Source organism: Aptenodytes patagonicus, chromosome 4 (assembly GCF_965638725.1).
Source record: "Aptenodytes patagonicus chromosome 4, bAptPat1.pri.cur, whole genome shotgun sequence".
Taxonomy (NCBI): Eukaryota; Metazoa; Chordata; class Aves; order Sphenisciformes; family Spheniscidae; genus Aptenodytes; species Aptenodytes patagonicus.
In genome coordinates this window covers 38,236,028-38,249,440 of record NC_134952.1, presented here as the reverse complement: position 1 = coordinate 38,249,440, position 13,413 = coordinate 38,236,028, and the positions used below count along the sequence as shown (strand labels likewise).

Genomic DNA, 13,413 nt, shown 5'->3' with positions numbered 1-13,413 from the left:
CTGAAGTAGACAGGAATCTTTAAATATGAGATCCTTATTTTCACATGGATGCCATTTCAGACAACTTCATTCACAAAAACAAAAAAAATTGCTGTCTCTTAGGAATCGTCACCTCTAACAGCATTTGTAGTTTTATAATCCAGGAAAAACAAATGTGCTACAACTATTTATATGATGTGGACATTTGCACTTGAAATGCTTAATTTCCCTTAATAATAAAATGAACCAAACCAAACCAGAGTGGTTTTGCCAACCTATTTGATGAAATAGGACCACACAAAAGCATCTCTTTTAGTAACTCTATAGGAGGAGTAATATAGCGGGGAGTTAGGTATTATAAATGAATACCGGTCATTTGGAAAATTAGCTAGGCCCACAAACCTTTAAGTAAAGAAACGGATAAGTTTCCTGTGTTTTTTATTGAAAAATACTTCTAAGTTACCATTACTATGGTACAGGAAGAGTAGTATTTTTACTTCAATAATACTCATTAAAAACTCTAAAACAACAGCCAGCTGTGTAGAGTTAACACCCTTTGCTAACCACTGATTTACATGAGTTTCACAAGGTGTAACACAATAACTGGGTACAACAAATTTATCTTCACTTGTGAAAGCTCCAAACTCATCTGTTGTTTGATCTTCTCTTTCATCTTTGAAATGCCAAGTTTCACACCAGTTTTTATTGAGGCATTTTTGCTGGACAGTGGGTCCTCATTTGACTTGCTCCAAATCTTTTCACACTGCCAAGGAATAGTTCTTTATGTTTTCAACTTATTTGCCAGGTTTTTGGTTCCCAGCAGCTTCTTTTCTGTCTCCTGTTAAAAATCTCAAGTAGCGGTAATGACATGCAGGTATCCACATGTTTGAAAAGGAGAGCTACAATCCTTCTTGTTATTTCAATTCAGCTGGAGCCAAAAGTAGAGGATAATTTTAAAACACATCCTTATTAGTGATCCAATATCTTTTCACACAGTAAAAGGAGTAGTTGGTTTTCTCCATCAATTTTATAAGTGACTGCTACTTTAGAGCTAAGACTGTCTGTTCTTAATATCACCTGTAAGATTTTATAGTTCAGTGTTGTGGGTGATTTTATTTTAAGGGGGAAAAAAATCAATGTGAAACTGTAATCCTAACTTGTTTTTCCCAAGGCCTACATAACACTTAAAAAAATACAAAGTGGCTTACGAACTGGCTTGCAAGCAACAAATCACTGGCCTTACAAACAATTAACAGTAACATTGTCTTTATGTCATAGGTTCCTTTCATAAATCATATATGATAAATTATTTTTTCTGTTTGCTTTTTGTTAGTAGTATTTTTCATGTACCTACAGTATATCATTGCTCACAGGAATAGTTTCATAAAAGCCACGTCTCACTTTAGTGAGGCCTCTGGAGGAACATGGTGTGTTATTCCAATGCACATAAAACGCATTAATGACTATATAATAAAGGATGCTCCGTGTAGTAGCCAGTCCCTCCTGTGTGTCTCTGGCCCAGACACACAGCTGCTTAGGCAGTCGTGATTCCTGGTGATGTAGTGAGGAACTATGTCCCTGTGAGGAACTGAGCTAAAACAGAGGGTGGAGGAGAGGTTTCAGTAGGGGGATGACTGCAATCACTGAGCTGACTTCAGCCTTGTTTTTTTCAACCAAGGATTTTCACGAGATTGCTTATGCAGATAGCTAATGGCTTAGAAGTTTATACTGGAGGTGTTGAGGTAAGGTAGAGTTGTGTAAAAAGGCCTCTTTGATGTTTAACTCAGCGTGTCTATTCTGGTTTTAAATACGGATTTAAGTGGAAATTCTGTGGTTTTGCAAGTTGATCTGCATGTAATGGTTGGTTTATGCATCTACATAATTGCACAGTTCAGGTACGTGAGTGGTAATTATTATGGATAGATCTGAATCAACGTGAAGAAGTTTTGTAAAGAGGTTATAGGTTATTTTGTTTTGTCCTCAATCGCGTACCTTTGATCTACAAGTGGACCACGGTAATCGTGATATCATGAAGCCTAACAAACAGCAAAGGATTAGAAAACCTATATATTGACTTGCACGTTCAATCAACTTGCATATGATCTCAGCAGGAAATTCAAAACAAAAGCTAATTTATGGAAAAATATGTAGTTCTAATCACAGTTTAGCTCTGTGGGGTTCCAAATAACACACTACAATCTCTACATACAGATGCTTTCATCTTACATTCCAGATTTGATGACATTCCAAAAGTTCTTATCAAACCTTATAATCATCTTTTATTAAAGCTTATTACATTTCTCCTTATTGCATGTTTGCTGTAATATTCTGTCATTCTTTATATGGAATAAAAAAGTTTTGATCTTTTTTAGCCAGTCATGAGATGGAAATATGTAACACAAGTATTTCACTATATACTATAAAATCCCAGCTCAGTGTGTCCTTTGCACATCACATTAATTGGCCCCTCTTTCTTTTTCTTTTGGTTCTTAAATCTTTTCATCAGACTGCGCTTCTCTATGCCATCAACATGCAAATAGGTTATGCATGATCATATAGTGCCATTTTGTTATTATTATATCCCTCAAGATATCTGTGGGTTTTTCTTGGGTTTGGGCTTTGGGGGTTTTTTTGTAATAAATAAGACTTTTGAACTATAAAAATAGTTGGACCTGTTCATTGATGCTCTTGCCTGAGAAAGATGTTTCCAGTGAATTTTGAGACATTACATCGGCATTGCTTTTCTTAACACTTCTGTTAAGAAGATGTCACCCTGAGCAAGACTTCTGTTGGAGTTGTGGAAAAACAGATAAGCACAAACCTGAGCCTCAGCTCTTTTCCAGAAAGCGAGTTTAAGGGAGGAAAGGGAAGGAGTTAAAGATTGAGAAGGAAGAGAGTAAAGAAATGCCTGAAGGAATACAGAGAAGTAATTATCCTGCAGTCTTAACCCAGTCTTGAAAAGCATAAATCAAGGGAATTTTTTTTTCTCCCCCACAATACTTGACAACAAAATCATTGATTATGACTTTATTAGATAGGAACCCAAAATTTATGGAATGTTTTTCATGCCTTTGTATGAACTGAAGGAGACAAAACAACCCTTGTCTCAAAGGAGTCAGCAATCTAATACGCACTTCCCCATCATTTCTGTACCTGTAATGATTTTTCACCATCTTGTTAACTGTCAACAACATTATCTGGGGGGGAAAAAAAAAGCCATGTTCAGGAGAAAGCCCAGGATAATACTGAAGACTATTACATGATGAGGAATGTTAGATGATCATCAGAATAAATGGACAAATCTGAAACAAGACGTAACAGATACATTCTTATTTAAATAAGAGGCTACTGAATAATGATCTTTGTTTCTGTTTTAAGAAATCTGGATTCTCCCTTAAGCTTTGAATATAATGCTGTTGACAGAATTAGACCATTGTTTTATAAAAATCCCTGGCTTGACAACTAAAATTAGACATCTAGCCATACAAGTTTTCAGAGGAATAAACGTTCCATTTTTGGGTGAATGTAGTAAAAACAGTTACACCAAGACTACCACACATCTTTCTTAACAGTTCAAATGCAACAGTACTTTAAAGTGGCATATAATCATCTTTGATTAGTAGTCAAAGAAAGTAAGTTTGCCCATAGTAGATAGCTGATATCTTTGTTGCTGTATTTTTTCTAGGCAATGTTTTGTGATGAGTTTTGCAAATTCTTTTATTAAAAGGTTCCAAGAGAAAATGAGGAATAGTGTATAAAGGTTGGATTTTTTTGCAGGTGAAACAGTAAAATCAATGGACCCATTCAACAGTTCAGGATAAAAGGAAAGAGACAACACTTTTTCAGTTACTGTATTGATCTTGATAGGTATCGCTAAGTTTTTCATACAATGTTGTACTGAAATGTTTTACATTCAGAATATAGGTTCAGAAATTTTTATATGATGCTCCTGGTGGCTAACCTTTTGAAGATGCTCAAAAGCACGTACTTCTAAGTTATTTTAAATTTAGAAATAACAGGCTTTTTGTTGATTTGAGAAAAACTAATAAATAAAGAACTCGTCTTTGTAACTTTTAATTCACTTTATTTAAAATTTTAATTAACTATTTTTAATTCACTATTTGATCTGCAGCAACATCCAAGGCATCCTATTATCTTAGAAAAAAGCAAATGAATGCAAATCACTGACAGTTGATTTGCACATCTTCTGGTCCACTCCAGGTCCTTCAGAATAAAATAGGTTTAGATTCTAATTATAGCTGCAAGAAAAATATATGGGAGATAATTTTAAAAACCACTTCAATGTTCAAATATTTCATCTGAAAATGTATTGCCAACAGGGAGATGAACTAGAAGATAATCCTTCAACTAGATTGAGCAATAATTGCAATTTGCTTAGTTTAAATTATAATCTTTTTGCATTGCTTTAAATATAAATGATACTCACTTTTCCTTATGTGCAAGTGTGCATATATATTATTCTATTAATTCTAGGGAAGCAATTTTGTAAATCATGGTTTGAAAGCACCAGCACCCAGAAATACGTAGCAGTAGCAGTCCTGGAAGACGAGTTCAATATTTTAGCGAGAAGCTCATCTTCAAGCACAGCTTCATGAATAATAAGACTTGTTTACCATACCTTGTAGAACGCATGGGAGAAAGAAAGGAGGGTTGCCAGCATCATTCAGTTCCTCTTGCCAACTTTCCCCACAGTGTTGAGTTCTTTATGTTTATAGAACATATGCCATAGGCCTTATCTCCAGAGGTCTTGGGGAGATGCTTGCTACTTAGAGATGGCCAGTGTTTTTTCTTTCTGCTGTCTAGTGTTAATTTTTCATCTGTCATCATTCTAAGAAGAGCTGGAGGAACATTGGAAGTCTCATTTCCCAATTCAGGCAACTCTGTTTCTGCTTCTTTCTACTTAAAAGAATCCTCCTATCTGTGAATTCTTGTTCCCCTGAAATGCGGTGTCACCTTTAGAATTCTTTCACTGCAAAAAACGAGTTTACCAGATTCAAAATGGAAGCTGTTGAATTACTGGCACTTCTGACCAGTACTTCAGAGACTTCAGACTCAAACTTCAGTTACCTCTCCAGTTACTGTAGTGCTACTTCTGTGAATAAAGCCTCTGCTTATGTGCATATGGTTTTGCTTGTTCATCCTTACTACCTGCATCTTCAGTGCTTTCACTTGCACAGCTCATAGGGTGTTTCCTGTGCCCTTTGTTTTTCATATGAGCCTATTTGTCACAGTACTTTGAAAAAAGATGTGGTTGATCCTGGTGAGCTACGATAGAGATGCCCTTGAATTTTGACCAGAACAATAAATTTCTCTGGTTTTTACTGCATATTGCTACTCTTTCCTACAAAGAAAAAAAATATTCTTTCTTTCTGATAGTAATCATAAACCCCAGCATTGTATGTATACTCACATCTGTGTCCAAACTTTGTTTTCTGTTCAGAGCTACATCCTGGATACTGGAGGATGCTAACAACTGTCTAATTTCTTTATCAGCTAGCTGTCCCTATCCTCTTACCATTCAAGTGTATGAAGAGGAAAAAAAAAATCCAGACAAGCCCAGTTTTTGCTAAATGGAGAAACAGCTACATAAATTGGTTTTCTCTTACAATTCTTTTTTGTGCCTCTCGTAACTTTGGCAGAAGAGAGCTTTGAGCCAGTGAGCGAGGCAGCGAAGGGAAAGCACTCCCCAGTCAAATGCAGCAGGTAGTTGTCAGCTCTCACAGTTCTAGTTCTGCATAAATTATCTGTCTCTCTTACCACCTACTAATAAAGAGGCTGATTTCTTTTTGGCTTGCTGAAGAAAGTCTCAAAGAGGGTTTTGAAGTGATAATACAGTGTGTTTTCTCAAGAACAAGTTCCTTGTAAAGAGAATGCATAAAGCACAGCAATACTAGCTTGAGAAAGGAGCATGCGAGACAAATGGGCTGGCAATGTTAAAAGAATGGAAGGGCCTAATAGCAGCAACTTCTTCCTGAAGCAGATTATTGTAAATTGTTTTACACAGTGTAAACTAATCATAATATTTTTTTTCAAGTGTTTGCTGTGAAATGTATTCTTAGTTGCTATTTTAATTCTTGAGTGGAAACGAAGGCCTTGCAGACTGATTACCAACCAAAATAACTAGACCTCAATTACAGAGTGAAAGGTAAGATCAAACAAGCTTGAAAAAGCAGTTTAAGGTGGTTCAGAAACCCTTCAGTGAACTGTGTGGTGACAGATGATAAGATTACCTGATAGCCTGTAACAAATGATAGCATTTTTGTACTAACATCAATGCTACTGTAGGTATAAATGCACTCCTTTAATCTGAGCTCTGAATCTTTTGAATATCCCAGTCCATTTGGTATGTTGTGCTTTGCAGAAATATAAAGGGAGGGGGCAAAAGCCCAACTGTTGGATTGGTTACTGCTTGTATGTTTGAGATTGGTTCTGGAGAATTCAGCCATATCCACCAGCACCACCCAGACACTGGTGCTGTGTTCATGCCAAGAGCAGCACGGATCCTAGAGGACTTTTTCCTCTCTGATGCCTCTCCTTCCCACTCTGTTAGCGGGAATGGAGTCCTCGCCATTTAAACTATCACTGTACTCTAAAGGCTGGCCATAATGCTGATAATTTGGCCAGTAGCAGTACAAATACCACCTTAAACAACTCTGTCAGTCCCAAGGTAAACTGCTATCGTAACTCCAGCAAGTGAAGATGATCTGTTGGTAGCTAGAGATTACTTTGCAGAATAGAGATGGAGACTGAAACAGCGGAATAGGCAGAGGATATCATCATCTGTTTCTCTACTTAAGAGGAACACGATGGGAGCAATCATCCCGGTCTTGATACAAAGATGGCTAAAGGAGGCTTTTGTTAGGGTTTGTGGGCACATTTGGAATTGTGACAACCCATCTTTTCTCCCATCCCCTGAGGGTTCATCCATACTTGCAGCTGTGGGTTATTTGGATTGAGATGTTGTGGTCTGTGATCACAGCCATCACAAGCTGCGTGCCTTCTGGTTAGAGGCATCTGGCATTCTCAGACAGGTCCTTGCTACCATCAGAGATATACCAGGACTGAAAGTTGTTCCACTGTTAGTACCCTCATAGATTTGGCAGACTCAGAACTAGTTACTGTAGGAAGGGTCTCTTGTCTTCATTGTCATTGTCTAACACCAAATAAATGCCAAATTGAATGGGAATAAACCAGACCTGACAGGCAATATCCAATCCAAAAATCAAGAAACTGCTTTACATTAGATTTGGAACAAAAATAGCAGCTGAGAATAGAGAAATGTATTTTGCTTTATATGTTTCTGCTTTAATTTTGCTTCATATATCAAATTCTTTATAGAAAGAAGTAAACCTACCATTTCTCTGAACATAACAGAAACAGAGAAGGGGATTGAACTCTTACATCCCCATCCCAAAGGTGGACGAAAGTCTTCGTCCTTTTCTAGACCTGAGGAAATCAAACAAACATATACACCACTGCAGTCTGCCTGCATCATTCCCCCTCTGGAAATTCAGAACTAGTTCATAACATTTGACTTGAAGGCCTGAGACCCCCAGCTGAGGTGTGCTCTCAGTGTGCAGTTACCAATGCCAGGTGCTGCTTATCAGACTCATGGGGGCATCAAGAATTTTTAACAGGTGCCTTGCTGTCCTTGTAACACTGATAAGGGCTTAAAGTTTGCTTTTATATAGATGGCTGGCTGAGAAGAGACCAATCTTAATCAACAAAATAGTGCCTGAATTTGTCTTAATCAGTCAATTTATCCATGTTCTTAAAGTTCCCCATCTCTAAAGAAATTGTGCCTTGTATTTTGATCCTGTATCAACAAGCCTAATTCCTTCATGTTGTTTTCATATGTTTGTAGTGAAAGGAGAGTTCTCTAAATTCCATGTGCTGTCTCAGAGAGATTACATACTTGAATTATTTAGTGTATTAGTATACCCTGTCAGTTTTGGGTTGTCATTGGAATTGTCAAGCAACATTTTTGGTCTGCTTCAAAAATATTCCAATATTTACAATCTGTGAAACAGCTGCATGTATCCATCTGTTAATTTTTATTAAACATTGTTTATTGAACTTGGTGCTAGTTCAGTGTCAAAGTTGAGAGAGCGGTAGTATTTTTGAAGGATACAACTGTTACCATCTTTGACAGTGAAGTACAGTGGGACTCACATCAGTACAAACACAAAGAAAAGGTAGTTGTCACTTACCTTGTAGTAACTATGGTTCTTTGAGATGTAATCAATATAGATCCCACAGTCCTTGCCTTTGAAGACTTCAAATTCCAGCTGTTTTGAATTATGAGGGAATGGCTAGAAGGTCCCCTTCTGATCTCCCAGTGGAGCGTGAAGAGGCACAGAGCATCTACATAGCACCACCAGACAGAGCTGTTAATGATGTTCTAAGCTCATGTGTTTGGAAGGGATGCAATTCTAGAGTTACAAAATGTCACCTTCTTTTTTTCTCCTGAAGAGTATTAAAAGTGATAAGAAGCCAGCAAAGTTAGGAGAGGTGATTTAGATCTCCAGACTGAAGACAAGAAATGTACTAGGTTTGAATCATGAAATATTTAGCTATTTGCAGTCTTTCATTGCTGCCAGTGAAGTGAACTAGTATAACAGATAGTAGAGTTTGACCCTAGGGATTTTGATGAAATATATTAAAGCAGATACAATCATCAGATGATTAATACATAAATAAGAATTTCAGCTGAGGTAGGGCCAAAATAATAATGGCTAATTCTAGTGATGTGCCAAAAATGGTGGTGGTTGGATTTATGGTTTAACAAGAGATGAGAGGGGAAAAAAGAAATAAGGTTTTAGGGTCAAGGAACATTCTACATTATCAGGCTTTGACAGGCAATTTAAAGTCTGAGAAAGAAGAGTAATAGTAGAGTCAGAAACTTGGAACAAAGAGAATATGCCATCTATAGTGAGGATTTCAGTCTTTGAAACATTCAGTATTAGGTCTTTGGTTGCATTCTGGTTTTTTGTTTTGTTGAGGGTAAGGGGGAGGGTTTAAGGCAAAGACCTGGCAGAGAGGGTCTTAATTCTGCAGTGTTCACTGTCTCCCTGACTAACTTCCACTGATGCCTATTCATCTTAAGTAAGGGTTGCCATGGTCAATACAGAGAGATTGAAAGATCAGAGATGAAACCAAAAGGGATGAAGACTTGTTTGTCATTTGGATAGAAGAAATTAATAAATTAATAACATGAACTATAGCAGTGGTCTGTTTCAGAGACAGCAGGAGCAGAAGCAACAAGATACAGTGAATTATCTCCCTTCTATTTTGCACTAATAGTTAAAATTCATTATTACAGAATTTTTTTCCAGTATATTTTTATTCCCCAGGAACACTGAAAGACTATTTTAGCTTTGTAGATAACTGCTGTTGTAGAATGAGCAAACCCATGTTATACCAAACACAAATTAGAGTAATTACAATAAAGTTAATTATGGTGATATCATAGAGTCATTGGAAGAGAAGGAAATACACCACAGGTGGCAAGAAATTGCATATGTTATGTGTATCACAGTATAGCATTAAGGTGATTTTTTTTTTTTCCGTATTTTTGCTCTAAAAGTTTAGACATTCATTCATTAATCCCTGGTGATATCAAGGTTCCTTAAGTAGTTCCCCCTAACACCATAGAAGGTTGACTCTGTCTTTCATAATTAGCTTAGCTAAACTTTTTAACATGGTATCACCTTTCTAATAAACGTGGTTATGGGGAATTAAGTAGTTCAGAAACCTAGCTTATGCGTTATCATTATCGGAGCAAAGTGCCCCAGTGTCTGGCTGACCAGAACGGATCCATCTGCTGGTGAAATAATTTATTTTCGTAGGTCATTTAGGAGCTCACTTAAATGATTTGTCTCTTCAGAAGGATCAAAAATGAAAAAAAGAGAAAAGGACATAATTACTGCTTATCCTTTTGAACATTGATTTGGGAACGGTAAAAGACTCAAAATGAGACTGGTGAGCTTTCTGTCAACTGTGTTCACCGAAAGCACTGTATCATTAAAGGACAGTGGTAGTAATTGCTTAGTGCCATTGCTAAGTTGAACTATTAGTCTGTGAATGCTTGTTCCTGTAATTTAATTTTTTAATGTATGAGTTGCTGTTCTGCTGTGAAGCGTGGAAAGCCATTATTTGTGCGATTTGTCATTGTGGCTAAAAGCATCAAATAACCTGTATCCTTTACCACCAGCAATGCATCTTTTTGGCCTCAACTGGCAGTTGCAGCAAACTGAAAATGATACATTTGAGAATGGAAAAGTGAATTCTGATACTGTGCCAACACATCCTGTAACAGTACCTGCTGGAGAAAATGGTAAGTGAAAATGCTCCTTCTTTCGGAGCATTTCCTTTCTTTGTGTCTTACTTACATCACCAGACGTTAACGCTTTTCCTCCAAAACTCTGTATTTAATGGAAGTACAGAGCATTTGTAAGTAATAATAATTTTAAATAGACGTGTAAATATTAAACAGGAGTTGTATTTCAATTGAAAAGAACGCACCGTTCCTCCTACCTAGCATGTGAAGGGAGTGATGAATCCTGGGCGATAATGTTATCTTACTAGGAAAGCTGGCTGTCAACCAAAATTCCTCATGGGAATTTACATGTAATATTTGATGAGAATAGAAGAGCTCTTATCACATCCAGAGAAGCAGAACCTCCGCTTACTCTAAAATCTTTGATAACATAGTGATTGTTGTGGGGTCTTCAGAGGTAGCAGGATGGTGCTGAGGCTGCCTTGGACCATCCTGTCTGAGGGGCTGGGGTGGCTGGGGTCTCGTGCTGCAGAAATGGCCACAAAAAGCCAGGGAGACCGAGGTGACAGGACACGCTATTTCATAAGGGGGACCTGATACCAAGATTCAATCTTTGGGAGTCCCAACGAGCTCTGGATAGTTTTCAGACAAAAGCCTTGTCTGTGACAGGGGAGACATAATCTCTTTTTCTGAAGAGTTGGCACCAGAAAAGGCACTTCAGGGAGGTTTTGCATGTTTTTGAAGCTTCTCTCTTAGCTGTGTTTAGAAGGCAACTCATGATCAAGAAGCTTCCTACGGCATGATGACCTTGCTATGGAATGGCTTGTGTTTCTCTCTACAGATGATAATGTTATCTTCTTTTTTTTTTAATTTCTCTCTTAAATTTAATAGGTCACGTATAATATGTTCATTTGTTTTCTCAAAGTCTCTAGCATATAATATTGAGTCTGAATCATCCAACCAATATATAAAGAAAAAAAAACAAACCAAAAACTTTATTAATTTTGTTGCGGGAACTTTTAAAATACAAACCACATAAAGGGATTATTTTTTATCGACCTTCTTCCATGTTGCCCTTTAAGATTCTCAAAACATTTAAGAGCCTGTGCACTTTTGGCTAACAGAGGCTTTAAAATCAATAGTTTTTGAATGGAAGACTTGATTTAAATGGTTGATGAATGCGGTGTTTGCTTCATTACACAAAAATCCATTTTTCCTTTCACAAGGTAGAGCTGACCTCCTTACCACTGAGAAGGAGGAAGCCTCTGCCAGCAGCTGACATCTTGAAAATTTTTCAAGTTATCACAGCTCCAAGTTATAGAAAATGTACAGCTCAGTTCATTCTTTTTGTCATCTTTGTAAGCATATGAAACTTCTCCAGTAGGACTTTTTTCATTTCCTTTACCCTACTGCCTTTTTCTTGCACTTAGATATTCATTATCTCTTTCTGTGTTCTTAGTTGTTTTGAATTAATAGCAAAAAGCTACTCTATGGTTGATGAATATTGATGCTGCGGTGACAGCTCATCATCCCACTGTCTTCTGCCCTGAGTAGCCAATATACTTTCTTGTATAAAGTACATACATATTTTTGTTAAATATTTTATAAATAAAAATTGTTCTCTTTCCCTTGATAATTTTTAATTTTTTTACAAATTAAAACCTGTTATACTTTGCTTCAAAAATAAAAGGAAATAACAAACATATCATATCCCATTTTTCCTTCCTTCTGTCCCTAAATACTGTACAAGAGAATAGGGTTAATTCCATCCACTGTTAAAATGCTGTCCTCTGCAGAATATGGTAAGTGGTCATTTATCAGCATACATCAATGCTAAACAACAGACAGACCAGAGAATACACATTTTAAACCACAAAAGGAAAGTTAAGCAGAAGGGAAAGTGTGATGACTAGATGTGAAATTTAAGGTGAGGGCTCCTGTGCTATCATACTAGTTACTGAAAACTGTAAGGAAGAATCAATAAAGCCTTGGTCTGAATACTTGGACCAGTGTACAACTTTCAGTACTGCCTCTCTTCAGCCCCCTGGTAATATCCTGATACTCTGATTTAGATGGGAGAAATTCCCAGTGTTGTATGGGCCAGGCATTTTCCTTGACACTCTCTCGTCTAAACTTTGGATAATCCTGGGCCTGCTTTGGCTAGAAAATCATAGTCCACTGTGTCCTAGATCCCAGGTATTCATTTGCCATTCAGAAGTACAGGTACTTTGTGTGATGAATTAGCAAAGCTTAAACTTGAAAATGCACCCTTATGACCTCTGAAGAAAATTCAGCTGTGGTTTACCTAGAAAAAGCTAGTCATAAATTGACAGTAAAAGCATGTTAAATCATCCTTAAATGCAAATCATTTGTTAAGTGAGGCTTGAATCTCTGAACAAGCCTTTTCCAAAGGTTTTTTGTTTGTTTCTTTTGTGGGTGTTTTTTTTTTCCTCTCCCAGTGCTTCTCTCTATATGAACAGTAAACTGCTGGCAACATATCACCTGCTTATCTAGACAGGCATGATTCAGGGCTGCATAAGGTGGCATAAGAATGTGTGTTTTCTATGGATATGATGAATTTTATAGGCCATTTCAGTTTAGGTTCTCCAAAGTAATTTGTAAGCCATGCTTAATCAAATACAAACATTTACTTGAGGTGCATCAGTGCTTTATCTGTTTTTATAACTAGGCGATAGAAAAGAAAGGTTAAAAAACAGAGCTTGTTTAACCATTGTGTTCTAGCAGTTGGTCACATCTCACATGTTGCTGACTTTATTTTATGCCATATAAAATCTATGTGCAACTCAGAAATACCTTTAAATAAGATACGCTTAATTGCAGATTTTTAAAAAACGCAAGAGAGGAAAAAAGTGGATGGGAAAAGGGGCATTTCTTTTGGCTTACTTAGATGCACTTTTTGAGATTCTGTTCATTAAAATACATCATACTTTCTTTACCTGATATGTATTGAGCTTTTTTGTTTTGTTTACAGTATCTCATGTTAATTAAAGGTATAGTAACTTTTTAATTAGATCATAGAATCATAGAATCGTTTAGGTTGGAAAAGACCTGTAAGATCATCGAGTCCAACCATTAAGCTAACACTGCCAAGTTCACCACTAAACCATGTCCCT

The 13,413-nt window shown here is 36.9% G+C and overlaps 1 protein-coding gene across 13 annotated transcripts in view; it reads left to right on the top strand.

Annotated features, from left to right (window-relative positions):
* TENM3 (teneurin transmembrane protein 3) overlaps positions 1–13,413 on the top strand; it is a 432,264-nt gene that overhangs the window by 320,220 nt on the left and 98,631 nt on the right. For all 13 annotated transcript variants that reach the window (XM_076336476.1, XM_076336477.1, XM_076336471.1 and 10 more), the window contains one exon: positions 10,214–10,336. In XM_076336476.1, coding sequence (XP_076192591.1) covers positions 10,214–10,336 — 123 coding nt within the window. The remainder of the gene's footprint in view (positions 1–10,213; positions 10,337–13,413) is intronic.